Raw genomic sequence first — 27,544 nt, 5'->3', positions numbered from 1 at the left:
GGGGCATTTTTTTTCTAGAGCAGATGGTTTGTCCTGCTTGTGCCCAACACTTCCTCCCTGTTGGAGCATCTCTCTCTTGACAGATGGGCCCAGGATACTGGGCCAGATCAGGCTAATCTCTCGCACTCCTCCACTTAAAGGCACAGCGGAGCACGCTTGCTTTCATTGCACAAGGAGGACTGACTCTGTGTGCAAAATCTGCAGAGTTGAAGAAGAAAGGGACCTGCTTTTTTACATTATGTGCACCTATGAGACAATGCATGAGAACAAAGGATATAATAGAATGTTGGAACATCCAATGAATGAGTGTGGATATGATTGCAAATATTATTGTGGAAAAACATCACCACAAACCCCATACTCCCTAAATTTCTCTACTGGCACTTTGGTCGATTGGGCCAGCAAGTATGCAAACACAAAATGCCTCCTCCTCCTCCTCCCTCGCCGGCTCCCGACCACGTCTGCACTCCGACAAGACCAAAGTTGACATGTCGACAAAATGCAAAAGTAGAAAGCACTTTCGGTATGTCACTTGATGTCTTTCCGCGTTGTTCGACGACAAAAAAAAAAAACAGAGTTAAACAATATATCTCCTCTCGACTCGTCCGAACGAAACGAAGCACCGTCGACAGACTCGAACACTTTGCTTGTCTGTGATAAAAAAATATATAGCCGAGAAAGGCTGCTTAGGTCAGAAAAGAATGTAAGATATAAAGGCGACATTTTGTATTCTCGTGAAAATAAAACAACTATATCGAGGCTACTTTGCCATGCAAGAAGTACACCAACATGTAAACCAGACAGGCGAAACTCGCGGCCGAGACTCGCAGGCGCGGACAGCTAGCTTCGCCGTGAAATTCATTTACAAAGTAATTACTCATAATGAACCACAAAACGTTCAATTTACTTACGCTTTGAGTGGATTCTGAATGACAGCCGCCATTTTGCCACAATGTAATGCAATATAAGCGTCTTGCAGTTCTGACGGAAACCTAAGGGAACAGACCAATCAGATCTCGCTATGGTTTCGTCGACCAATAGACGCAGGATAAGTGCGAATTGGGCGTGGTTTGGCGCTGTTGAACTGTCAAAATAATTTTAAAGGGTTTTCCCTTGCACTTTATATTTAATGCTATTGACTCAGTCATAGAAAATGTTGAAACTTGGGTGAATTGGAGTGCTTTTAAGGGGGAGTCTACAAACACAGAACGACGTCATAGAGCGGGCACGTGTTGAATTATTCATTCAACTAATAATTAATTATTGAACGGCATCATCAATAAGCTCGATGGGAATGCTTTTCTTCACTTCATCCGAGGCTGCAGAGGAAAGAAGAGCAAGGACTGCAAACACTACATTGTCCCTGTGCATGGGACTGCAGTTAGTTGTTTGAACACTAAAAGGTATTCCTGACAAAGATGAGAGACTAAAATGTGCAAATAAAAAACAGAAATAAGTTTGAAAATGGAGGTCTTACCCTGGGGTGAGAGAGAGAGGGGGGGGGAAAGAATAAAAGAAAGAAAGAAAGAAAGACACACATTCAGTGAGGCACAGAAAGAATAAGAGGAAGAGAAATACAGAGGAAAGGGGGAGAAAGAAAAATATAAAAGAAAAAGAGAGACACAAAGAGAGTTGGAGGGAAAGAGAGTGAAAGAGATAGAGTGAGAGAAAGAGAGAGACAGAGACAGGGAGAGAGAGATAATGTGTGTGAGAGAGAGAGACAAAGAGAGAGAGACAGAGAAAGAAACGTGCAAAAAAAAGAAAAATGAAACAAAGATACAAAGAAAGATACAAAGAAAGACATAAAGAGAGAGAGGAAGACAGAGAGAGAGAACGCACAAAGAAAAAAGAAAAATGAAGGAAAGGAAGAAATAAATTAAAGAAATGAAAAAAGAAACATAAATGTAGTAAGGCATAGAAAGAAGGAGAGAAGTTGAAACCCAGAGGAAAAGAGAGAAAGAAAAAAAGAGAGCAAGTGGGAGCAAGAGAAATAAAGAGATACAGAAAGAGAGATAAAAAGGGGATGAAGAGAAAGAAAAAAAGAAGAAAGACAAAGAGACACAAAGAGAAGGAGAGAGAGGGAGAACAGGGGAGAGCAAGAGATAGCGAAATAGATAGAGAGCGAGACAGAAATACAGCTCCAGTTCCTTTAGGAGTGGCGCCTGGCTTAGGCAACCTCAAGTAGGACATATTTAAAACTACAGCTCATTCTTTTTCTTGCACTTCTTTTGGCATTGTCTCGATTCAATGCCTTGGCGGGCCTGATCCGGCCCGGGGGCCACATGCTCGATCCCCCTGGTCTGTCCGTGAAAGATCAGTTGCTTCAATTTCCATCTGCAGAAACACTATACACTACACTCTCTATATAGACAATAAATCTACACTTTAGTCTCACAGGTCCATTTGATCATTCATTTTTAGTATTGTAGTGACATGTAGCACTTGTAAGCTGACTACTAATGACTCTCAGTTGGTTCCATCTGCAGAAGTCTGTGTTAAATTGTCACTGGAATCCAGGACATTTATATGAATATTTTAAATCCAATGTTTGGAGTTTTTGTTTGTTTCGTATGTTTAAATATGCTTGTGTGGTTTTGTATTAAAAAAACTATATGAATGAAATACAATCAGGTTCAATTAATCATGAACCTCATCAAGAATACAATATATTGTAGGCAAATGAATCAACAGTCTGTTTACAGTCCTATTTGAAAGGGACACTGCATAATATTCGACCACTAGATGTCACTGTATTGTGAGTGCAACCACAAACAAGTGCCTCAAAGCACAAAGAAGAATACAAACTAAAGGGACTCAGGATGACCAAATTACACCATTTTTCTTCTAATTTCTTTGCCCGGCCTTTAACACTTTTTTTTTGTTTGTTCCCGTAGCAGCATAATGGAGAACAATCATAAACTAGGCTGAATTTATCTACCAAGACCTTTTACACACAATGTCCACCAGGATGCGTGAAATGACAAAAAATCCAAAGTGAGCCAGTAAAATTAGCAAAAGCATAAATTACTTTTTTTTAAAGAAAACAATTCACACAGAAATTTGAGATTAACCAGTGTACTTAGTTAATTACGCACATCGAAAGAGTTAAGGCAAATTCTGGGACACGCCACTTGATTCGTAATTTTAGCAAAATTAAACTTATCTAGGGCAGCACGGCAGTCCTAGCGTGCATTGTTCTGAGGTCATGAGATTAAACCTTCCTGTGTGGAGTTTGCATTTTCTCCCCGTGCCTGCGTGAGTTTTTCCGGGTACTCCGGTTTCCTCCCACATTCCCCAAAGCATGCATGTCAGGTTAATTGACCGCTCCAAATTGTCCCTGGGTGTGAATGAGTGAGTGTGTTATCTGTCTCTGTGTGCCCTGTGACTGCCTGGCAACCAGTTCAGGGTCCCTTGCCCACTACCCGAAGATAGCTGGGATGGGCTCCAGCACCCCTGCGTCCCTACTGAGGATAAGCAGTGCAGATAATGGATGGATAAACTTATCTAAAGAAACAGAAGTGACATTGCCAGGTTGTCTCTTAATGGCACAGCATGTTTAAGAGCAGATTAAGCTGCACAGTAGGCATGTTAAAAATGCATTCATGTCTGATTACCAAAGGCGTAGTTTCTGCATGAAGGGTAGGGGACGTGTCCCCACCATTATTTAGCAATTATTGTTTCGTCCCCACCAATATTACGTGCTAACTTAAAAATGTGCTATATTCTCATCAATGCAAAGCCCAAACCTAGGCCCTTGCTGAAAACGATCATATTGAAAGATAGCAAAGACATTGAATGGATTGACATGTCAACATCCCAAAACATACTTTTCATCCTCATCAGGTATTTCCATCCATGCATATGATTGAAAAACAACAAACTGCAGGTTTCTATTTTTTAATAGGAATGAAGTCCAATAATACGATATACGTAGATACTATTGTATTGTGCAATGACATCTCACAAATGTGTGTGATAATACATTTTGTCCTATGCATTTTGAATTAAAGAACATCTTCTTAGATTCGAGAACCTGTGGAGGCAAAGGTGTGTATTGTATCACTTTCGTTGCCCTTCCGACACTGCTTCGTTCACATTAAAATAAAATAATAAAGGTTTTCGATAATATTGATTTTCCAAGACATTACGGGTAAAGTATGACATGCAGTAATCCAAAACACATTTTCAACAGACTCATGACATCCAATAGTCACTCAATTTTGTTAAAGTGTCAGTTACTACAGATAGAACTGAAATATTTTACAGTAATTCATTCAAAATGCATAAAAATACAGTTAACCCATTCGGTGCTGTTGACGCCTACGGACGCCAATTTTTATTGGGGTAGCAGTGAATGAGTTTTAAAAAAATGGTTGAAAACTGGGAAGGTGAAACAAAATTAAAACACAGAAGAAAGGGTTGTAGTTTAAAAATATAAATGTTCAAATCAAAAGTAAAAGCTACAAAGCTCTCATCATACACCGCCATGCAAATCAGCCAGCTGTTTTTTTTTTTTTTTCTAAGTCTTAGATATAAATACATTTTTTTCAAGCTGCAAGCAGTTCTATCATCTTACACCCACAATTGTCTTTGTTAAAATATAAATAATCATACCATCACGGACACAGTGACCTGAATGATTTTGGCACGGCGGACCTACCCCAGAAATGTGGATATCCGCTATTTTGGCCATGGTAAGCAACAGCCTATAACAGCTGAAAACAGGCTTAGTGCAAACACAAAAAAAAAAAAAAAAAAGTTGCAACAAAGCATGCAGAGTAACCTGCATTCAAATCTTCTGGCCATAACACATTTAAATTAACAATGCTTCTTGATATAGCAAAGGCTGGAATCTAACAACGCGTTCAACTAGCTAGTTTTGAAATGATACATACATCTTTTTTTTTTTATCATATTTTCTCACAGTAAAAAAATAGCTCATCAGTCTTATCTATCATACAAATGAGGACGCGTGTCAACATGAGATCACATATACACGGTAAATAATGCTGAAAATGTCGTTTCCACTCTTTCAAGTAACTCACAGATTGCGGCTGCTCTACAAAGGCCACGTTGACGTTCACCTTTCCGAATTGGGAAAGCGTTCTATATACACTATAGCTAGGCACTTCCTCTCCAAAGATATGAGATGCAACCACTGGAGAAGAGGAGGTATAAGAGCCAGCCGCTCCGTCTCTGTTAAAGCTCTCCGGCTTTTTGGTGGCATCCGTTGCAGACGCGCACCGGGTGATCCCAGCCTCGAGACGGCACCGTGCGGCGCTCCGGGGAGCATTCGTCGCACACTCCTTGGCCACAAGCCCGGCAGTGGTGCTTGGACAGCCTGGCAGTGAATTCGCGCTGGCAGAGGTGGCACGAGAGGATGTCCTGGTCGGGCACCCAGTAGGCGGGGCGAGCGGCATCTTTCACCAACCCTTAAAACAAAAATAATGATTCTATCAACAACTTAAATGGAAAATGGAGGCTTGACGTCGATACCGTCCATGGTATTGAACAAATTAACGCAATAAATTGAGTTTTGAAGTCTGCAGCAGGCACTAAACATGATAACGCACAAAAATCAAAAGTAATTATTTGGTATAATGAATATTTGTCCCCATGTAGGCACTAGCGAAGAGATACCCAACAACTGAGTAATGTCATAAGCAAGCTTTGTGAGTGTGACGTTAGAAATTCCATCTTTTTTTGCATCTATTTACGATAGGCTGGGGAGTATACGGATACAATTTAGGGTTTTATATACATCAAATATTCAGATACAGCTATTATAAAAGTATTGGAGAAAATCAGAACTGGTAAATGCATTCTAGAAGCTGTAGATCATTGTTCAAACATGCCCTAAAAAGAGAATGGGATCATAAGCAAAAAATAATAATTGGGATATCTGAAGTACAATATCATCATCTACTTGGACTCAATATTGATACAAATTTCCTGAATCGATTCTGACTTTGGTTTGTGCAGAATAGAATGTTCTGAAAACATTCTGGAAATGTGAGAATAAAGCTGGAGTGTTAAGACGTGCTGAGGCATCTGTATGTGGACCTCTAAACACTTAAGCTTTATTTTCACATTTCCAGAATTTAACTTTTTGGGGGTACACACATGAGCCCAGGATCCACCATTCTAACTCCAAAATCAAATCTGAAATAAAGCATATTGGCTATTTAAGTATGTACATTATTTGGGACACCCTGTATATAGAAACATATGTAAAATCAATCCTTAAATACCCTGGATATTCCCAAATTAATTAATTAATTCCAAATAGAGTTATGGGCAAAATATTTAGTTGATTTTTTTATAGTCTACATTAATAATATTATCTCTAAAATAAAAAATGATTCAGAATCGTGTGAAAATTATTACCTTTAAAATTTGTCTAAAGACTACATTTGAGAAAAAAAACAGCAAAAACCTCAAAGGAAAGTCTTAAAAACTACGTTTTCTCATAACAAAGACACGTTAAAGGGACAGTGGGTAAGTGTGTGGTAAAAAAAAAAAAACTCATTATAAAAACAATATTAAATTAAATAATCCAAAATACATCGAATATCATATAAACATCCATCCATTATCTGCAAGTCTTATCCACAGTAGGGTCACGGGGGTGCTGGAGCCCATCCCAGCTATCTTCAGGCAGTGGGCAGGGAACACCCTGAACTGGTTGCCAGCTAGTCGCAGGGAACACAGAGACAGACAACCGTTCACTTGTTCATTCACACCCAGGGACAATTTGGACCGGCCAATTAACCTAACATGCATATTTTTGGGAAAGTGGCAGGAGACCGGAGTGCACATGCAAACTCCACACGGGGAGGCTGCGGTAGCTGGACATGAACCCTGAACCTCAGCACCATGGGGCTGCGCGCTAACCACCCATCCACCGTGCCGCCAATCATATGAACATGCATTTCTAAAATACTAGTAGGTTTAGTATTCAGCAATTATTTTACATAACATGAGTCTCACCTAGAGGGATCTAACATAATTGTCTGTCCTCTTGCAGCAAAAAAACTCAAAAAGGCTGGGCAAAACAATATGAAATAAAATGGGGAGTTTTGATACTTTGAGTCTGTGAAGTTTGTATTGTTCATTGGGATTTTTAGCCCTCGTATTTGGTTGCACTACACCATACAGCAACATCCAGTAGCCAACATAAAGCCCACTGTCCCTTTAAAACAATCAAATGGTAAGTTTATTAGATTAATTTTGGGTTGATGTAATACAACATTGATTTAGTATTCCTTTAAACCCCGTCCTATTATTTACTGCTATGAGATGTTTTCATATAAAGATCATAACACCAAACACTCTCACGTACAGTAATGAACTGTGATAAAGAGTCGGGTAGGTATAATCAGTGACATTTAAATTATGTAAGAAAGAGGGCTCTTAAAACGAAATTAACTGAGCAATTGAGCATCTGCTGAGTCTCTCGATTACCATTAGACTACACAATTAATGTCAAACATATTGTTAAACGGCTGAGCTTCAGCACAGATGCCATGCAGCCATGAAAAATCTCTTTAAAAAATATCCAGGGTGTGTCAATTTAATACTTCGGGGATGATTTTTGTCAGGTGGCACATTTTCATTGGACAATGCAAGTTGTTGTCAATGTGTACTTGAATTGAATTGTTTCTATTGTCATTGTCATCAACGTGGTGAAACATTGTATGCAATGAGATTAGACATGACACTCCAGGGTAAGCATGTAATAAAGACTTTAAAGATAAAATAAACTAAAAGATGGTCATGATAAATAGGCAAAGTGCTTAAAGACTTGCCTACGTTATCATATTAGTGCAATGAAAGAATAGTGCACAGTGACAATAGTGCAATGAAAAGTAGTGCAATATCATCTAGAATCCACCAAAATCCAAAATAAGTTGCAAAACATATATTTTCACAGTTTTGCATGCTTGGTGATGGTCCTTGGGGATGATCCGTTTATCCCTGTTTTAAGGGAGGGCAACAAGTCAAAGAGTTGGTGGGCGGGGTGAGAAAAATCTTTAATAATGAATTTAAAAAAAAATCAGATCATTTCCAGCACGGGAAAGGAAGTTTTATGAGCCTAGCATGTATAGTTCAAAAGTTATGGTCATTATTAGATTATTACTTTTTGTTTCAGGCTGAATTCGGCTTTTTTCACACACACATTATATATATAAATTAATGGATTATGTTTTATACCACTAGGGGGCACAAAATAATACACAATGCGCCTTTAAGCTATGAAGGAGAAAAAAATGGACTGCGGTCTAAGTGTAAAGATGATACGTCTGCCAGCAGAGGGCAACGCATTGCCAATGTTTACAGAGTGACTTCCTCCTGTTACACAACAATCCTCCAGAGGTTTTGCTATGGGGCAACACTCACCAAGTGGGATGTCAATAGCGGTGACCACAACCCCGATGGTGTTGGTCACTGCCTCGCCGACCTTCCTGGCAAGCGTCCCACCTTCCTCCTCCTCTTCCTCAAGAGCTGTGTGAAGACAAGATTTATGCATTTAGTGGGGGGAAACAGCGAGAGAATGTCTTGAGTGCGGCAGTACCGGCATGCGAGGCTCTTTGCTCGAAGCACACGTCGCAAACCCGGACGGGGCCGAGACCCCAGCCTCGTTCGGGGACCGGGGCGGCTTTGGAAGAGCATCCGTCGCAGAAACCCTCCCCGCAGGCACGGCAGTGGTGCTTCGTGTCGTTTTCCAAGAACACCGCTTGACACTTGTGGCACAGCTTGAAGATAAACATAATAAGGCTACAGTGATTAGTCAACAAAAAACGTGTGGTTACATAAACGTACAGGAATGGCAGCGTCGACATCGACTATGCGTACAGAAAGTTCTAAAGTTTTTGAAGCGTTTTAGCCTGGATACAGAGGAAACCAAAACTACTTGCAAAGTTCGCAAAACAAACCTTGAGTGTCATGGCGTTAGACCGATGAACATTTAAAGAGTACGTCAGACAGTTGAACGAAACAGAGTCTGAATCACTTCGGTAAGTTTCAAGTACAATTCAAGCCCATACGGTTACATGACATGCATTGTGGGGGCTGCACGATTTTAGAAAAAAATTGCAATTTTTCAGACCAGTATTGCAATTTAAATCAGATTTTTGATTTTAAAAGAAAAGTGGATTTCCTGTGCTATTTTTTTGTGAGTACATAATCCGACATGCTTTAACCTTAAGAAAACTGCGCCCTCTTGTGGGAGCTTTGTTAGGGTTCCTGTCTGCTGACTGTTATTTAATTTTTGATTCCTCAATCGATGCAAGCAAGTACCGACCCTCCTATGAAATGCAAAATAAAGCACTGCAAAGTCATCAAAATAGTTGTCTAGTCTACACACTTTTCAAAATAAATAAACATTTTGTTTTGGGATTCCTCCATAAATACTCCACTGTGAGTGCTGGGCTTAGCCTCACCTTTATTAGCTAGTGCCTGTAAAACTTGCCTCTGATGTCCGGCGCCGTTCAAAACTGAACTGTGACAATTTTGGCTAACCAAACACGCCATCATCCAAATAACAAAAGGGGGAAAAAAATCAAAATATAACTCCTTTAAAAAACCGCAGTGCCTTGTGATTACAAAATCACACTACATCAAGCTGCAATATTGATCAGATTTCAGTTAATCATGCAGCCCTAATCCTTCGTACGTGTATATTTCACTATAAAAGAGAGACTGCACCAGGCAAACATATTTCAATCTAAATGCAAAACGTAAAAAACGACAAACGTCAGTTGGTAAAACCGTTTTATTTCAAACTGATTTTAAATCATTTAGTTCTTTGGTTACAAATTTTGCAGTTGACCACTGAATGTACTTCAGAAAATGGCCATCACATTTGTTTTATTTATTGTTCTATTGCTTCTAATGTGCCTCTTCTTGGTTTACAGGGATAAAAAATGTGTACCTGATTCTCATTTATTATCAATTTGTCACAAAAAAATTGACAGAGGTTTATTAATGCAGTTATGTCTCTATTGACTGAGCACAGTGCTTGTTTAGTTTTTTTTCCCAAATAATTTATTTAATTAATGAGCGTCTGCTTCTTACTACCCCTTTTCAAACATGTTATGTTAACATTATTTCTGTTGTTGAGTCATTTTTTTGGTCTTGTTCATTTTCTAATTTTCAAAATAAAGTTTTCATTCATTCAATTTTAAGTTTGAATCAGGAGTATATTCAATAAAGATGTGTTTTTTATTGTACCCATTTTTATTTGTGTCTATTATTATTTGCCACCGAATCAAATCCATTTCATGCTAAATTTAAGAATAAATCTATTATGATTCAATTATTTGACTACCGTAATTGTTTTAATAGTCGGTGACTAGTTGACTATTGAAATAGTCGTTAGTTGCAGCTCTATAAACAAGGCGCTATTATTGACAAAGCACGGTTTTGTAACAGGAAGGCGGAGCAGACGTAATGTCCGCAACTTTATCTTGTGAGCGTACATAAAGATTGCATAACAGGCAAGGTACACCGCATAAACATCTCTCGGGATACCGGGTGTGGACTGAGGCCGGTGGTGTTGTGTGGCAAGGGGCGACTCGCTCACCAAGATAAGGGAGTTGGGTTTCCAGTAGGTAGGGGCGATCTGGTCCGTCAGCCAGGAGGTGACTGCCTTGGCCGGCTTGACGCTGAGCTCTGAAACCGATTGTGCAACCAAGTTGACACCATCCAGTAGACGTTGAGCTGCGTTGCTGTTGTCCTTTAAAAAGCCCTCCGACTGCAGGAAACAACATGATGATGATTGTTTTGTCTGCAATTTAAGGTTCAGCTAAAGTAGAATTTTCTCAAATGATACTTCTGTTGTTTTATTTAACTGTGGAAAATAATGTGAAAAAAGCATTATTTAAGCCTTTCCTTGCTTTGTTGCTCTTTATTGATTTGCTGATTGGTTTTACAATACAAATGAAATGACCCGTTTTTATTTTGTCTTTATTTATTCTTGCCGAAATCAATAATACCAGATTGTAAATTACATCATGGGTTTGGGAGGGGGGAGCTTGAAAAATGTATTAGTAGGATATAGACATTGTTCTTCAATATTTTGCAATTGATGGAGCTGATGCACCCATCTTGTTCCCATTTTCATGGTGGCAGGGTTGTTTTATACTGAAATAGAGGTAAGATTGGGCCTAAAAAAATCCAGCCAGACCCGACTTGTTCCCTTGATTTCAGGGAACAAGCCGGAAGCAAGCCCAAAATTTCACATTTTATTTGTGAGGACTCAGGAGGAGGAGGTGTGATTTTGGCTGAAGCGCCACTGAAAGGGGGGACAGAATCAATTGCGCAGATATACACAAAGAAAAAAAAATGGAACAATTACCCGGGGATAAAAAAATAAAGAAAACCCAGAAAGACAGAGGCCTGGCCTGGCCAGAACTCGATCATAATGATTGACATTATAGCCTCAACCCGAATTTTGAGTTTGGGCATAAGATCTTACCTCTATATTAAACCTGATTGCACTTCATTCAAAATTTTGCCCCAGTTATGCTGAGGCACCATATAAAGCCCTGAACACACACTCAGTATTTTGCTTTTGGAGTTAGGTTTGGGCTTGCACTTTATGGAGGAAAACGGTGCAGGTGAAGAGTGTCAAACATTACACTTGGTCGCCAAATTCATCAAGTGTCCGGGGCGCAGAAGAAAACAGCAAGCTGTCCTATTCCGCAGGCATGCGCTCTAAATACAAAACACCCCTGTGACGTCTGAAAACATTTATGACACCCTTGTAGAGGAGAATTCCTAGATATGTTTGCCAACATTTTTCAAATAATACATTAAAGGAGAAAAACGGGAGGTTTGATAAGATTTGAATGAATATACATACAACTTTTTTAACCACAAATGAAGTTCTCAATTAATAAATCCTAATTAAACATCAATAGAAGTTATCTATCAAGAACGCTATGGTTCACTTTTCGTATTAACAGAGTTAATCTTGAGTTTCCTTAAATCCTTGAGAAACGATGTCAAGCAAATGCAATTTGACCAGTTACAACTCCAACCATCAGTGACAAAAACTAAAAAAAAAGCATATCACGTCTGTGTTGCAACCTGGCACTATTCTCCACAGTATGGTTGCCCTGGTGCTGTTGCATAGAAATACAGGGCTCACATTTTACGCAACTCAGCCTTAATTTTCATTTTCTTTCAACACTGTAGTAAATACGTGCTTGTCTTTGTGATCGCGAACTGACTCTCTGATAATAGCTATCTTGAATGGTCACATGATACGAAAACATGTGACATATCTGAAAACTGCTTCAGGTATGTGTGGGTAAAGGCACCGTTGGTGTTCTGCAGCCAATGGTGTTGACGCCAAAATTACCCAGGGGTTGGCTCAAAAGAAAAAAATATTGTGGTATCAGATTCAGATTCAGATTCAGATTCAGATCTACTTTATTGTCATTCTAGTACACGTGTATACAGAACGAAATGTCGATGCATCTGACCCCCACAGTTTCCTTGAATGTACAGATATATATAATGTTGTATTGTATTTTGGCTACGTGTAGTATTTTACCATAGTGCCGATAGTGCAAGAAGAGTAGCTAACCAGATGTGCAATATGGGCAGTCAGGTTAACAAGTCAGGTACACAGTAACATTAACACTGTAACAATAACGCTGTAATTACAATAGTGCAGGGCTCAATAATAAATTATTCACTGGTAGCAATTGTGTGACTAGATGGTCGCACAGCACAGAATTAAATCGCACCATTCATGGTAGAGAAGCATTGGACATACGGTTGTTTTCATATAAACATTTGAAATAAAGAACAATCATTATTAAATAAATTTTTCAAATTATTTGATTGTAACCCAAGATTTGTCTGTAGTGGTAACACGCTTGCAATGTGCAGCCTCATCTTTTTGTTTGCACCACAAATTTGGCTTAATTTGCGAGTAAATACGTTGCATTGTCAAACTGAGGAGTCTGAAACAGCTTTACCAACTTCTCAAAGTTTTAGCGGGTAAATAAAATAAAAGCAAGAAAAGGACAAAAATGAAGAAAAAGTGATATTAAAGAAAGGGTACTTGAAAATCAATTTATTGTTTTATTAGTTATTTGATGAATCGTGGAAACTAAAAATCCTTTCATTTAAAATCCTTTATTTTAAAATGGATAATACACAAATAAATGAAAATCTAGTTCCTAATTGGTCCATACTGTGTCAGAAAATTGGCAAAATTTGATTGTTTTCCAAATAAAGCAAACAACAGGTGTACAATGAGAAAAAGCAGCCTCCTTAAATAAAATATCCAATTATACCCCAAAAATTATAGATAATTAATGAAAATAACACTAGAGACCATTCATTATAAAAGATTTTAATAAAACACTAGGTTTACTAAATTGTTATCTATGAAAAATTAACGGGTCTTCTATAATGACAGACAAAAAAGTGGGCAAATATTTGCTGATAAGAAGTTTAAGATCTGTGGAATAGTACACATTTAATTAGAAGCTGATTAATTAATCGTGTCACATCTAAACTGAAAAAACGTGTTTTTGCAAATCGCTTAGAAGGTGAATAAAACATTGTATTAGTTGTTATATACCAGCAATGTCACTCAGTTGAGGTCACTATAAATCAGGTATAAAATCAAAATGTTGCCCTTACCCCAGGCCAGACATGCTCAATCTCTGTTCGAACTACCGTGTCCACTGGATCCTGGTTCCCATACCAATACTGACGACTGCGATAGATCACTCCACAGTTGGGGCATTCAATAACATACCTGAACACGAGTAGAAAAAAGAAATATGGAGTAAGCAAAATTATCCTGGTTCATGCAGTAAGGTCACAGGAACACAAGTTTATTTAAGGTAAGACTAGCCCTGGCCAAGATCATAAATGCTTAACCCTGCAGATTCCAGTCATCTGACTTACCCTGACCAGGCATACTTGGCGAGGCCCATCCAAGGAGAGTCTGAAGAGGCCGAAGTCTTGGGGATGACAATCACCTCTTTGCCTCCTTCGTAACAAACCTGACATAATGCATAATTTATTTTAGATTATGTTTTAATACAATGGCAAACAGTAAACAAGGGCATTGGTTGAACATTACCATGACATTAAAATTGGGATAGAACAAATGTAAGGAAAAGAGAAAATAGGAGCACAAATTTATTAACCGATTTATCAGCCTAAATCTTCTTAATTTGGGGAAATTGGTAAAAAAGATCGCCTTGTTTTAAAATAGATCAGCCAATCGTCAAGCTTCTTTGTCATTTGAACTCAGTCTACTGCTGCGGCAATGATTCATAAAATTTTCTTTTTTTTTTTAACATTTTGCAGATGTCATTTAATGCTATAAATATATTTAAAAAACGAGTCTGAAAATCTGAAAGTGTGTGGTACGGTAGTAGAGTTTGAGGATCAATAATCGCTCAAAAATTCTAATTGGCCAACCCCTAAAATACAATAAAATACAATTTGGATGAAAAAGTATTTCTACTAAAGTTATTTGTTTTTTTATTTATCATTTACCAGTGTTATTGGTACAAAGTACTCAAATGAGTTAGGTAGTCTGGACCTAAAAACATTTTTCATACAAATATATACATAATGGTTATGAAATTATTATTGCTATATTCAGATATACAGGCACATAAATCCTATATGGGCAAAGGTTTTGGGACTCCCAGTCAAAATATTAGAGCCTCATTATAGCAAGATGATTTGAAACAATTAATTTCATGCGTTCAACTTTGTGGAAATATTTACTCGACAATCTACAACAGGGGAGCTAATTTTTGTTACTCATTTAACATTAACATAATATGCATGTCAAAAGCATCATGTTATTCATTTGTTGTTACTATTTTATCAATAGGTTGTCATTTTTTTATGGCGAAATCTCCAGGAAAATCACAATGACCCATGGTATTTCTTCAGGACCTCTCTGCGGGCTACTCAGCACCCTGTTGGAGACTCCTGATCTACACCTACCGCATAGTGCACGGATCGAGTCTCACTCTTCTAATTGAAATATAAACATTCTGCCCTGCTTATTATTTTTTTACAAGGTGGGCAGCATGGACAAGGACAATTATCATTCATTGTGCTTACCTTGCAGGTGTAAATGCGATTATCATGCTGAAGAGAATAACGACAACGATGCTTTGCCTCATGGCAGACTCCCTCTCCGAGATGGTTCATACTGTTTTTGCAACCAGATCTGCAATGGCATAAGTGGTTCAGAATGTTAACCAAAGAACAAAAAATAGGAAATGACGATCAGACTTGAACTTAACAAATACCGACCCACAACTGAGACACAGACTGGAGCAAGTGAAGTACTCATCAGGGAAGAAGCAACTGTGAGCTACCAGCTCGTCTCCGATTTCCCCGCTAAATCGCACACTTAACGCCTATCAACCAGAAAATATTTCTTATTGGTTTAAGTTTTCAGAATGTATACAGAACCTCCAGGTTGTAATGAAGTTTAACATGGGAGGCTAAACGATTGCTTTTGGGTGAGTTGTACCAGAAGAGCTTTAAAGATGACCACAGGGGTGCGTGGAGACCGCGTGGCGTTATTGTCTAGGAGCTGCTCCAGTTTATCTTGCAGGCCGGAGAAGTCGGTGGGCGGAGCCAAAGTCTGCGTGCCCAAGTACTGAACAGAACTGAAAGCTTCCGGGAATCGTGAAACCTTTTTGAAACGGTCCAACAGCAGCCGGTCAAGGGATTCGGGCGATTTATCTAAAACCAAACACAAAGATTTATTGTATTAAAATTGACTAACGGGCTCAGGGCCATGACCACCCTAGACAAGCACTGTAAAAAATATATTGCATTAAAAAAATGGTTTTCTGCTAAATGTTATTGCACTATATTTCATTGACTATTATTACAAAAGAAATTGCACTTACAACTTAGGTCAGTATTCAAGCACAAATTGTAGATACTTTTGCTTTTTTTATCCTGAAATTATTTTATCTCATATTTCTCTTTTTGGTCTTTAGTACATATTTTGTGTCCTGAAGTTCCATGTCTATTCTTGTGGCAAACAATGTTCACTACAATGTTATCAATGACAATAAAAACTATTCTATTCTTTTCTGTCCTATTCTTTTCTATTATGTTCGATCACATCCAAATGTCTTGTCACTTAAATTCACGGTGTGTTAAATTTTTGTTATTATATTTTATTACATGGTTGAAAAATATGGACAGTTTTGTAGTAGACTGTACATTAGAAGCCGTAAAGGCACCTGATTAATTGTTAACTAATCTATCATCAAGTTAATTACCAACTGTTTTTATGATTCATTGTTCACTGCTTAACTTCTCCAAATACTGAGTGTGTCAGCATTTCATTGGTGAACACTGACCTAAGTTTACTGTTCTGTATAGTAGAATACAGTTTATTAATTGCGTTACATTGAAAATGAAACATTTGGCTGATCTCCAAATGAACCGGTCACAAGCTGGTAAATGTGTTATTCTTTATTTTAATGTTATTGATATGCACCATTTTGGAGTTCTCAATTTGACTTTTTCTCTGGAAAATAATGAGTTATTTACTAATATTTTTGTCTACGTTTCACAGGCTAAACATGTTTGGAAAATATACGCATGGGTTTTACAACATTAATCTGAAAGAACACTCTTTCAGACTAGAAAGATTTCATTTTATCCAATTTATCAAATACTTAACTAATGCAGCTACAGTAATATGTTGCAGCCTTGAAAAATAATTTGTAAAAATCTATTTGAATCGAGATGATATTTTGTGTGGAAGATAAAATTGAGGAAATTTAGCTGGTTTGCTTCTCACACTTGCTCTGGAGATTTTCCCTTTTTCACTATATTCTGTTGCTGCTAAATGTTGTTGCACTATTTTTCATTGCACTATTGTTACGATGCACTATTATTTTTCATTCACAAACATTGGACTGTTATTATAACTGAGGCCAGTCGCTAAGTACTACGTTGCTAATATTTTTTTTCTGCGTCTTTTCTCTTTTTTTTCTCTTTAAAGTCTTCATTACATGTTCACCTTGGAGTGTCATGTCCAGTCTTGTTGCATACAATGTTCACAACGTTGATATCAATAACAATACAGGCAATTCAATTCAATTGAGCAAGAGAGTAAGGAGAAGGATGGGTGAAAAATTGTCAAATGTATTTTGTGATTCAAACAGTGGTGTAACAAATGATAGTTATGATGACGCAAGACATAATAACGAGCTAAAAATGGTTGATGAAAGAAGCGTCCAAAGATGAAAAGAAAAAAAAAATATGAAAAATGCAAAATAGAAATTCTTACCTGTACCAAGAAGCCTTGTATGGACAGTTTCATGGAAGATGACGACAGCAGGACCCAAAGTGGAGAGCGGGACATCCAGACCGCAGCGAGCTGTAGTGGCCTTAAGCTCCTTTGTAAAATGCTTCAAGTAGGCCTCGGAAGCATCCCCGAGGAATTTGAAGAGGTCGTCGTGGAGGCGGTCCGCATGTGTGCGATAGATGATGAGGTCAGAGATGGCGAGCACCTTGAGCAAGAGACGGGTCCTCTGGCCCTGTTTGGAACTGTTGCCCAGCAGTCCCTCCGTGTCGATGACCACCACGTTATGGAAGGGGTCGAAAGCCGCCCACACGCCCACTGTGCAGGACTCTTGTGTGGGAGATGTCTTGAACACCTCCCTTCCCATGAAGAAGGTGTGGTTGAGGGTATGGGATTTTCCCTCTCCGGTGTTACCAAAGATGGACACCACTTTTAGGAGCTGGCCGGGGTTACAGTTTAGCTTCTTCACAAATGCGGCGTCGTCTTCTATCTAAGGAGAAAAATATATATAACTGAAATAAATTTGATTGACTTCTTTGATGTTGTACTCATTTGCACAGCTTACCTGCATCTCTTCATTTTCATCAACGAGAAGAAAACTGGCCACATTTTCCAATAACTTTGCCCTCAGTGACTTTTTGTCATCCACAATTTGGACACCAGGTTGTACAGAATTTTGGACAGGCTTGGGCTCTGCGTTTTTAGGTGGCGGAAGGTACAGTGTGAGATGGTGCTTCTTTTTGTTGCCTCCATTGTGGGTACGCTTTTGACAGTCTTGGCACAAGTTCACTTTACAGTTTTGGCAGCGGACCATTGACCTTCTGCGCTTGACATTGTCGCCCCCTTTGCAGTTGTCACAGTAAGGGACGTGACCAGGGCTTATCTGAAGGCGCGCGTGGTTTTGAAGGCGCTCCTGACTGTGGAGCTCCAGATCACAAGTAACACACTGCAAGGTCCTGCACTCTTCACATTCGAAGGCAGCCTCTTCTAAGCCACCGCATGCATAACTTTCCTGGCATGTTAGATTTGTAATGACTCCCCTTTCTGAAGAAGAAGAGCCATGCCCACTCATAGTTTCTGTCACTTCAAAACTCCTGGTTGCTTTTTGGGTAGAGCTTGAACTGTTGAACCGGGGATGAGAAACAGAACTTTTAAAGTAAAAAAAAAAAAGATAATACGGTGATTTCACAGGTACTTAAATTAGCTGCATTCTGATAAGGTAGCTAGTTGATTTATCAATAATAAAAACAACCCTTCTGAGAAAACAAATGATTGAAAAGAAATCAAGGGTTCTTTAAAAAAGACGATTTTATTTGGTTGAAAATTAAAAACCTTTTGCAATGCTATGAAAGTGTCTTTAAACAAAAAGAGCAACAATTTTGGATTAAATCTAAACCGCATTAAATGCAGCTAAATACAGCCACGTTTTAGTCGTCTATTTTTGGACTAAAACAAGTCTAAATATGTACCAGATTGAATTCTGCCTAAAAAGTCCAAAATACGTTTGGTGCAGGGATCAGATTTCCTTTCTACAATATGAAAGTTCTGATAGCGACACTCGGCTAGTGGAACATTTTACTATTAGTGACACAACAAAGAATACACCTGACTTGCACCTAGCGGCCTGTTTCGTGAACTTAATAGAAACCACAATACACAAAAGCATAGATATTAAGTTCCAATAAACGATAAGGAAGATAATTAAGATATTAAAGAAGTCGTTAGCAGACAGAGAAAATCAACCTTAATAACGGATTTGCAAATAATGCTAACAACAGGCTACTTATTAGAATGGACCTCAATCATAAAAATAGAGCTAGCCTGCTAACACTACAGAAATGATCTGCCATTACATAAAATAGTTTTGTTAGCAGTTGTGTGTATTGAAGGTTTGTTTTTAAAAGGCCGTTGTTTTGGAGCAAACGATCCCCCGCATTAGCTAGCGACGGACACTTGAAAACATCAACAAAACTGCACTCGGTCGATGCATAACGGCTCGATTAACCGCAGAAACGAGGAGGGGGTGTTCCTAAAGACGCCGCTTTCAGAGTCCTCAAAAAAAGTGTACCTATTTGTTGAAATGCCGTCCGAGCCGTGTCATTGTTTTTGTTCTTGAGTCCCCTCCCTTTGCAGATTTCGCCAGCTACGTTATGTTGTCGCCAGCTCCGATCAGCTGATCAGATTATTTTCAGTCACAGGGTCAGGGTGGGGCGGAGTTTATGTTGCATTATGGGAGGTGTAGTTAACAAGGAACGAAAGGCTGTTTCTTTTATTTCAGGGGTCAGCAACCTTTTTGGCGTGGAGTGCCACTTTCAACTTGCCTTGAAACTTAGTGTGCCACACTAAGATTAATGACTCGCACACATTTTTTGAATATCCAACATTTATATCCAATATACAACATGGATATACATTTTAACCATATAACTGACCAATTCATCTCCCACTATTCTTGTTCATCAATCAACTAAAAAATGAATGTGAATAACAAGTGGAAAAGCCTGTAGCCATCCATGACTTCAACTTTTTGCCACAAGAATTAACCAGAATCAACCATTCTTCATTAACAATGAACTACAATCAAAAAAAAAGTGCTATGGACAGCTACCATACCATTCATCAATGATATCTTGTTGCAGAAAATATAATAATAATAATAATAATAATTTCCTTGTATTGTTATTCTGTGTAACAATGTACACAGAACGAAATGTCGATTGCACCTGACCCGTTGTAGCGAGCCGATGCAGCCGCAGCCAACAGAGGGCGCCGCCGACCACTTTTTAAGTCTTAGGAATGACTCGGCCGGGGCGCGAACCACCGACCTCCCAGTCTCATCTCATCTCATCTCATTAGCCGTACCGCTTATCCTCATTAGGGTCGCGGGGGGGCTGGAGCCCATCCCAGCCATCTCCGGGCAGTGGGCAGGGGCCCATCCCAGCCATCTCCGGGCAGTGGGCAGGGGACACCCTGAACTGGTTGCCAGCCAATCGCAGGGCACACAGGGACAGACAACTCATTCGCTCATTCACACCTCGGGACAATTTTGGACCGGCCAATTCACCTGAAATGCATGTTTTTGGAACGTGGGAGGAAACCGGAGTGCCCGGAGGAAACCCACGCAAGCACGGGGAGAACATACAAACTCCGCACAGGAAGTCTGGAGCTGGATTTGAACCCACGACAGGTTCCCATGACATGAACTGTGCCGCACAAGCGCTAATCACTGCGCCGCCGTGCTGCCCTATGCAGAAAATATCAAAACTTGAAATAACAGCAGAAAAGCAGAAGGCACACACGCATACACGCATAAACACGCTTCTTAAAATATTCGTCATCAGTAAATGGGTTTCTGTGCTTTGCTATGTAGTGAGAAATGTGATAGCTTGCTTCAGTGGTGGTGTTTTTAGCATTGACAAAGGTCTTCAGGGTCTGTGATTTTTTTCTGTACCTGGACAATGCATGTTTTAATGTCTCCGCCATGTCAGACTCATTCTTGAATTCATGTCATGTTTCGTCTCATAATGACGTTTAACACTTGCTGTGCGAGGGACAACGCTCTCGAGGAATAATGCACAAAACAGCACGGTAATTTTTTGCACAAAGCCTCATTCGTCTGTCCACGCAGGCTGGAAAGAACAAAATGTTTTAATGTTATACAAGGCTTGCCTTGTATAAACAGAGGTTCGCAGACAGACTGACAACAGTGGGGATTGACAGGACTGGGTTCAAATAGTGACAGGGAGCCATTCATAACCCGCGGTGGTTGGTGCCAAATGAACGGGCACAGGTGATTCACATCGGTAATCATGACAATTAATGGGCTGGATTAAAGAACTTTACTCATACTTGGAATTTCCATAAGTAATGGTGACATTACATACATTTTTATTTTAGTTTATAAACTTTAAATATTTCGCCTTGATTTTTAAACGAGTACAAGTTGTGCAGAAATAGAGGTCAATTAAATCAGACATCTTAATAATTCAACATGTGTCAGAAGGATGCATATTGACATTTTAACATTGAAATAAATCAAGAGATTTTGCTTCATAGGAATACGATTCCTCGTGTACTACAGATTGTACAAACATAATTCCATGAGTTATCCTTGTATTTAAAAAAATAAAATACAATAAAATTCCACATACGTTACTGTATTGCAAATTGCTGTGACGGTTAACAGGTTTGGAGGACATTCCCTAATCTAATCTTCCCCACAAAGGAAGATTTGAATTCCCCTTTGTCTTGCAAACAAGCCCTTCAAAGTCTCAGCAGGTGTCCATTTGTCCCAAATAACACTTGCTTGGTGCTGCTTTCCCTACTCAATATCCTGGGGTACTTTTCAAATAGGGTGTAGACAAGTAAAGGGAAACACAATAGCAGTTAAACAGGTCAGCAGAGTATTTATTATACACTTAAATACAACACAGACACATATAAAAATATAAACAACAGTATACTCACAAACAGATTGACAGTTAAAGAATGCAAAGAAGAAGATAAAACATTTAAGAAAATGCCCAAATAGGATTAAAAAAAATGAACCAATATACTACTTGGCTTATGTTCTGTGTTATGTCTGGAATTGCACAATAGTATGGCTTGTTTCAACTTCTTTAGAAGTTATTTGGTTCAATACTACTGAGAGGGGTTCAACACAAAGAGACCACATTTACTTTTTTTTTTTTTTAACATTGAGGCATTTAGAACTCTAAATCCTAACCACTAGGTACTAGTATTATAGATGACACGGGAAAAGGCATTACATTTTATCTCATCATCTCACTATTTCCACTTTCTAGGCCACGTTGTACATAGTCGTATTGGAGTTGGCACGATATTATGGCTTGTTTCAATTAAAACGATCAAGTTCTTTGGAAGTAATTTGGTTTAATATTAAGTGAGATTCAACAAAAAGAGACCACATCTTAATTTTGAACATCAAGGCAGTGAGAGGACCGAATTTTAACCACTTGTTCGTAGGATTATAGATGAAAGAGGAAAAGGCGTTACATTTTATCTTATCATCTCACTATTTTTACTCCCAGCGCCACGTTGTACATTGTTGTAATGGGGCATCATGGGAAATAGTTCAGCTAAAACAACATAAATGTGGTGCTATGAATAGAATTAGTAACCCCTACTGGTCTAGTGATTACACAGTGGTTTTAGGCTTATTATTATTATAGACATTAAACCGGTCCGTGGTGCGAAAAATTTTGCCGACCACTGCCTTCAAGCGTCCAACCAAACCGAGCTTTTTGGGTTTAGCAGCATCCTGCTTGTATTTAACAGCAGCAAATATTGCAAGGTCAAACACATCCTTGAGTCGGTGCTGAGTCAGCGCAGAACACTCCACGTAGCCGTGAGCTCCGATGCCGCGGGCTAGCTTCTTGGCCTGGTTTGGCGCCACCGGCCTGGCACGCTGTTCGGCCAAACGGACCAGGACATCGGCATCGTGGCGCAGGTCCGATTGGGTCCCCACCAGAATGACAGGAGACTTGGGGTTCTGTGCTCGGATCTCCTGGATCCACTTGGATGAGATGTTATCAAAGGAGACAGGATTGACCAGGCTGAAGCATAGGATGAAGACGTCCACATGGGCATAACATAGGGAGCGAAGATGAGCGAATTGGTCCTGTTGAGGGTCAAAACCAGAAATTCATTCAATGCTTTTTGGGATATTCTATAATCACTTTGTGACATATTCACCTGTCCAGCTGTATCAATCAGTTTGAGTCGTTTTGGCACACCATTCACATAAACCAAACCTGTAGATTAAAAAAACCCTGTTACTTATTTTAGAGAGACCGTGTGTATTATTTAGGTGTCTCAAATTTGCGGCCAATTTCGATTGAAGTCGTTTTCGAGTTTCTTTAAAAACATTTTCATTTCAACAAAATTCTCTGCACCAAAGGCAAAGGAAGATGCTTTCAGAGTTATACTCCTTGACATGCTAGACTGGAGAAAGGTCAAATAATTTGTCAATGTAATATTTGAACAAATGCTTGTGCCCATACATAGGGCTTGTTCTTTGGTTTTAATGTATAATTAAGTATTTGATAAATACTGAGTGGTTTGCGCGTCTGTGGCACAGTTCTGAGCTCATGAGATCAAATCCAGCTACCAGCCTTCTTGTGCGGAGTTTGCATATTCTCACCATGTTTGCGTGGGTTTGCCAGGCATTCCGGTTTCCTCCCACATTCCAAAAACATGCATGTCCGGTTAATTGGCCGAATCCTAAATTGTTCCTAGGTGTGAATGAGTGAGTCAGTTTTCTGTCTCTCTGTGCCCTCGATTGGCTGGCAACCAGTTCAGCGTGTCCCCTGCCCACTGCCTGAGGACAGCTGAGATGGACTCCAGCACCTCCGTGACCCTACTGGGGATAAGCAATGCATATAATGGATGGATGAACGCTTCTACCTCGCGAGTTTTGACTATTGCGGATTGTCTATAGAATGCAACCCCTGCAAAAAACGAGGGATTACAGTAGTTTTCCTCCAATTTTTTTTAACCGTTTATACTTATTTTGTTGTCCAGTCCTTCAAAACATTTTTGGGCACTAATATGGTGGACAATCATGTGTTAAGTAAAGAAAATACAAATTTCTTGACCTACGAGTATCATATAACAAATTCACGTTGTTGTGAGTTTATGTATTTTTGCTTAATGTTCAAATCAATACGAAATGCAGGTTTTTTTTAGCCACTAAAAGGCTCTAAAAATACACACTGTACCTTTAATATATATTTTTAAAAATCCTACCAGCAAACACATCAAAAGCCGTCTGCTTGTACTCGCTATTGTACCCGTTGAAGATGTAGCTGATGATCATGCTGGTCTTCCCCACGGCTCCATCACCAACCAGGAGGCAGCTTAACTCTTCCCTCGGCCAGATGGACTCTTCATGCCTCGCCATTTGGTTTCCCCCCTTTTATTATTTTCCTCAAATCATCAGCATCCCACCCTGGTAAAGCATGGTCACATTACTGGAATGAAGAGGCCTTTTTCCTGGGGAAGACACCCAGTGGGACACTTTCAGTTCAAAAAAACAAAAGCAGCCAATCACATTAGTGATGGCCAACTGTCAATGTCTGATTCCGTTGGCTGCTTATTTGCATAGACACGCCCACTCACAACATTCCTGATTTGGGTCTTTTACATATCTTTCATGAATAAAGGAATAAACAAAAAGTAGAAAAAAATATATGAAGAAAATAAAAAAGTAAGAAAAGTAATAGTATTCGCTTGACTCAAATGTAATGGTTTTTTTGGCCTTTAGAGGGAAGCGCTGCTCTGCTTTGTAGACGCACAATGACGTCAGTACAGTATGACGTGATTTATGGCCACCCCAAAGAAGTCCGTCAAGACTTTGAGGTTCTGTTCTTAATTAAACGTTGAAAATTGTCACTGTTTTTATCCATCCATTCATTCATTTTGCTTTGATTTGTCTTTTTGACTTATTGATATTTTTCTTGGCAAGTGGCTTTTTGTTAATGAACAATTAAAAATGCATTAATGTGCAGTAGATTATATTATTGTCAAAGACAATCACTCAAGCGTTCACTAATATACATTTAAATGTAAAACAAATGAATAAATTTGATTTTTAATGTAACCAATGTAAACTAATGCAATATGCTTTGTATTGATTATTGATTATTGAGTGAGATATAACATCCATCCAAATATTACTTTTTAAATCTTATTTGTTATCAATTGAGATGTAGAGAATTTCAATTGTAATTCATTTTTTCCTTTTCAAGTCATATGTTGTATTTTTTCGTGGAGTGCCACGTCAAATCTCGTTGTAAACAATGTACCCTAAAATCTGATCAATGGCAATAAAGTCTATTCTATTCTATTCTATTCTATTCTATTCTATTCTATTCTATTCTATTCTATTCTCTACTATAATATTACTTTTTTATGACAATATCTATGTTTTGTTTGTCAATGCTACAACCACTGTAACCTGGTCAACCTTTTTATTTTATTTATCATTTTATATCATAGTTATATATTATTTGGGCAGCATGGCGGCGCAGTGGTTAGCACGTGTGCAGCACAGTTCTGAGGTCGTGTGTGGAGTTTGCATTTTCACCCCATGCTTGTGTAGGTTTCCTCCGGGCACTCCGGTTTCCTCCCACATTCCAAAAACATGCATGTCAGGTTAATTGGTCGGTCCAAATTGTCCCTAGGTGTGAATGAGCGAGCGAATTGTCTGTCCCTGTGCGCTCCGCGACTGGCTGGCAACCAGTTCAGGGTCTCCCCTGTCCACTGCTCGAAGATAGCTGGGATGGGCTCCAGCACCCCCGCAACCCTACTGAGGATAAGCGGTGCAGATAATGGATGGATGGATGGATATTGGGGCGGCAGTAGCTCAGGAGGTAAAGCGATCGTTTTAGGATTGAGGGATCCCAGTTCGAATCCCGGCTTGTCCGTGTTACATGCCGAAGTGTCCTTGGGTAAGACACTGAAACCCCAATACCCCCAATAAGCAGGTTAGCGCCTTACACGGCTGCACAGATCACGGCCGCTATTGGGAAATGTGAAGTACAATGTAAAGCGCTTTGGGAAGTCATTGACTTGAAAAGCGCTATATAAATGCAGATCATTTCATATATTTTATTTTTTATTTTATTGTTTGTTAATGCATCATCATTGCAGCCTGGTCATCCTGTAAGCGGAATACCACATGTGTGGTTTCTTCATTTTCCTCATGTTGAGGTTTTTAAATTTTTTCCTTGCCCTCATGTAGGTTTTAGATGAGGGGATGTTGTAATAATAGTCTGTAGTTTGCAATATAATGTGATCTGTGCAGCCCTTTGAGACTCCTTTTGATCAAGGAATATACAAATAAACATGACTTGCACTGTTATTTATTAAGTTACCTAGCTAACCTAGCACCATCGTGGTACATATTCAATGTTTTAAAAGTAAAAAACACTCACAAATTCTTAATTAACTTCAACTGTACACAAAGAGTTTTACACAAAAAAGGCCGAAGGAGTGCTACTAATTTTACAGCGAATATCTTCAAAATGAATTACTCTATCAAGGAAACAAACTTTTGTGAGTTCTATTTGGGAATGTGAAATAGCTAAAACGTTGCCAGTGCTATCAAATGTTTTATGAGGCGCTATCTCAGGTAAATAACAATAAAGTAAAACAACTAAAACACCTTCCATTGGACAATATTTTTTAAAAAGTGTCAGTAGTGCAACACAAGTGGATCAAATTTAAAAAGTTATGATCTAGGTATGATTTTACGATCCACTGACAAAATTATTATGAAGATTGTTAAAACGGTTAGACAGAATCAATCCAAAGACAAAAGAAATGAGCAGATCCAAGTAACCTCTCAGTATCTATACTAATGCGCTCATTATTACAAGCGCACTTTTGAATTTCTGGCCTTTTTTTTGTTCTTTTAGTAATATAAATATAATTATAATATACAGTAAGACCTCGGTTATCGCGGTTAATGGGGACCAAAACAACCCACGATAAGTGAAAATCCGCGAAGTAGCGGCGCACCTTCAAATTATTATTATTATTATTTATTTTTTAATCATTATTTTTTTAGACCCGGTTAATGGGGAACAAAACCACCCGCTAAAAGTGAAAATCTGCGAAGTAGCGACGCCCCTTCAAAAAAAAAAAAAAAATCTCATCTCATATCATTATCTGCACCGCTTATCCTTACTGTTTTGGAATAGTTGGGATTTCATTGATATACATTGAAGAAAATAAGTATTGCTCCAACAGTGGACCTTTTTTCACCAACCTCCTTGGCAATTGTCTCTGGTTTCTTTGGACAGCTCTTTGGTCTTCGCCATGTTACAAGTTAAAGTCTTACTGATTGTATGGGGTGGACAGGTGTCTTTATGCAGCTTGCGACCTCAAACTGGTGCATCTAATTCAGGATGATACATGGAGTGCAGGTGGACTTCTAACGGGTGGAATAACAGGTCTCAGAATTCTAGATGATAGACAGGTGTTCAAATGGTTATTTGCAGCTGTATCACACAGACAAATTGTTAAAAAACCATGCATTGTGATTTCTGGATTTTTTAGTTTATCTTTCTCACAGTAGACATGCACATACAATGAAAATTTTTGACCCCTCGATGATTTCTAAGTGGGAGAAAGAGCAAAATAGCAGGGTGTTCAAATACTTAATTTCTTCACTGTACATGATGT

The 27,544-nt window shown here is 38.9% G+C and overlaps 3 protein-coding genes across 3 annotated transcripts in view; all 3 read right to left on the bottom strand.

The window, feature by feature from the left end:
- The window catches only part of LOC148351844 (zinc finger protein DPF3-like), a 32,947-nt gene extending 31,915 nt beyond the window's left edge, over positions 1–1,032 (bottom strand). Inside the window, exon 1 of the mRNA XM_088354900.1 lies at positions 912–1,032. Within this exon, the coding sequence (XP_088211026.1) occupies positions 912–943 (32 nt within the window). The 5' untranslated portion in view covers positions 944–1,032. The remainder of the gene's footprint in view (positions 1–911) is intronic.
- A 2,849-nt stretch (positions 1,033–3,881) lies between these two features.
- LOC148351843 (zinc finger FYVE domain-containing protein 1-like) lies at positions 3,882–19,503 on the bottom strand. Its single transcript, XM_088354558.1, has 12 exons — positions 19,404–19,503; positions 17,901–18,456; positions 17,321–17,825; positions 15,536–15,750; positions 15,313–15,419; positions 15,118–15,226; positions 13,936–14,033; positions 13,666–13,783; positions 10,586–10,756; positions 8,576–8,756; positions 8,401–8,505; positions 3,882–5,432 (listed from the first exon to the last, which is right to left on the bottom strand). Exons 2-12 carry the CDS (start codon positions 18,405–18,407, stop codon positions 5,200–5,202), a joined length of 2,349 nt encoding a protein of 782 aa, XP_088210684.1. The 5' UTR covers positions 18,408–18,456; positions 19,404–19,503; the 3' UTR covers positions 3,882–5,199.
- Positions 19,504–21,793: 2,290 nt separating this feature from the next.
- LOC148351842 (cell division control protein 42 homolog) lies at positions 21,794–27,210 on the bottom strand. The gene is made up of 4 exons (XM_088353876.1): positions 27,129–27,210; positions 24,104–24,349; positions 23,051–23,109; positions 21,794–22,976 (listed from the first exon to the last, which is right to left on the bottom strand). Exons 2-4 carry the CDS (start codon positions 24,255–24,257, stop codon positions 22,494–22,496), a joined length of 696 nt encoding a protein of 231 aa, XP_088210002.1. The 5' UTR covers positions 24,258–24,349; positions 27,129–27,210; the 3' UTR covers positions 21,794–22,493.
- Positions 27,211–27,544: the final 334 nt, after the last annotated feature.

The sequence above is a fragment of the Urocampus carinirostris genome, chromosome 15 (assembly GCF_059441175.1).
Source record: "Urocampus carinirostris isolate Australia breed hairy pipefish chromosome 15, RoL_Ucar_1.0, whole genome shotgun sequence".
In the NCBI taxonomy this organism is placed as follows: Eukaryota; Metazoa; Chordata; class Actinopteri; order Syngnathiformes; family Syngnathidae; genus Urocampus; species Urocampus carinirostris.
This window is presented reverse-complemented; position numbering and strand designations above follow the sequence as displayed.

Bases quoted from the DNA above. Each gene is read 5' to 3' on its own strand.
- LOC148351843 (XM_088354558.1), bottom strand. From the start codon at position 18,407: ATGAGTGGGCATGGCTCTTCTTCTTCAGAAAGGGGAGTCATTACAAAT. The intron at 15,227-15,312 runs GTCGGTATTTGT...ATGCCATTGCAG, and splicing joins AGTCTGTGTCTCAGTTGTGG to ATCTGGTTGCAAAAACAGTA. The intron at 14,034-15,117 runs GTAAGCACAATG...GCATTATGTCAG, and splicing joins ATCGCATTTACACCTGCAAG to GTTTGTTACGAAGGAGGCAA.
- LOC148351842 (XM_088353876.1), bottom strand. From the start codon at position 24,257: ATGGCGAGGCATGAAGAGTCCATCTGGCCGAGGGAAGAGTTAAGCTGC. The intron at 23,110-24,103 runs GTAGGATTTTTA...TTTAATCTACAG, and splicing joins GGCTTTTGATGTGTTTGCTG to GTTTGGTTTATGTGAATGGT. The intron at 22,977-23,050 runs GTGAATATGTCA...GACCCTCAACAG, and splicing joins TGATTGATACAGCTGGACAG to GACCAATTCGCTCATCTTCG.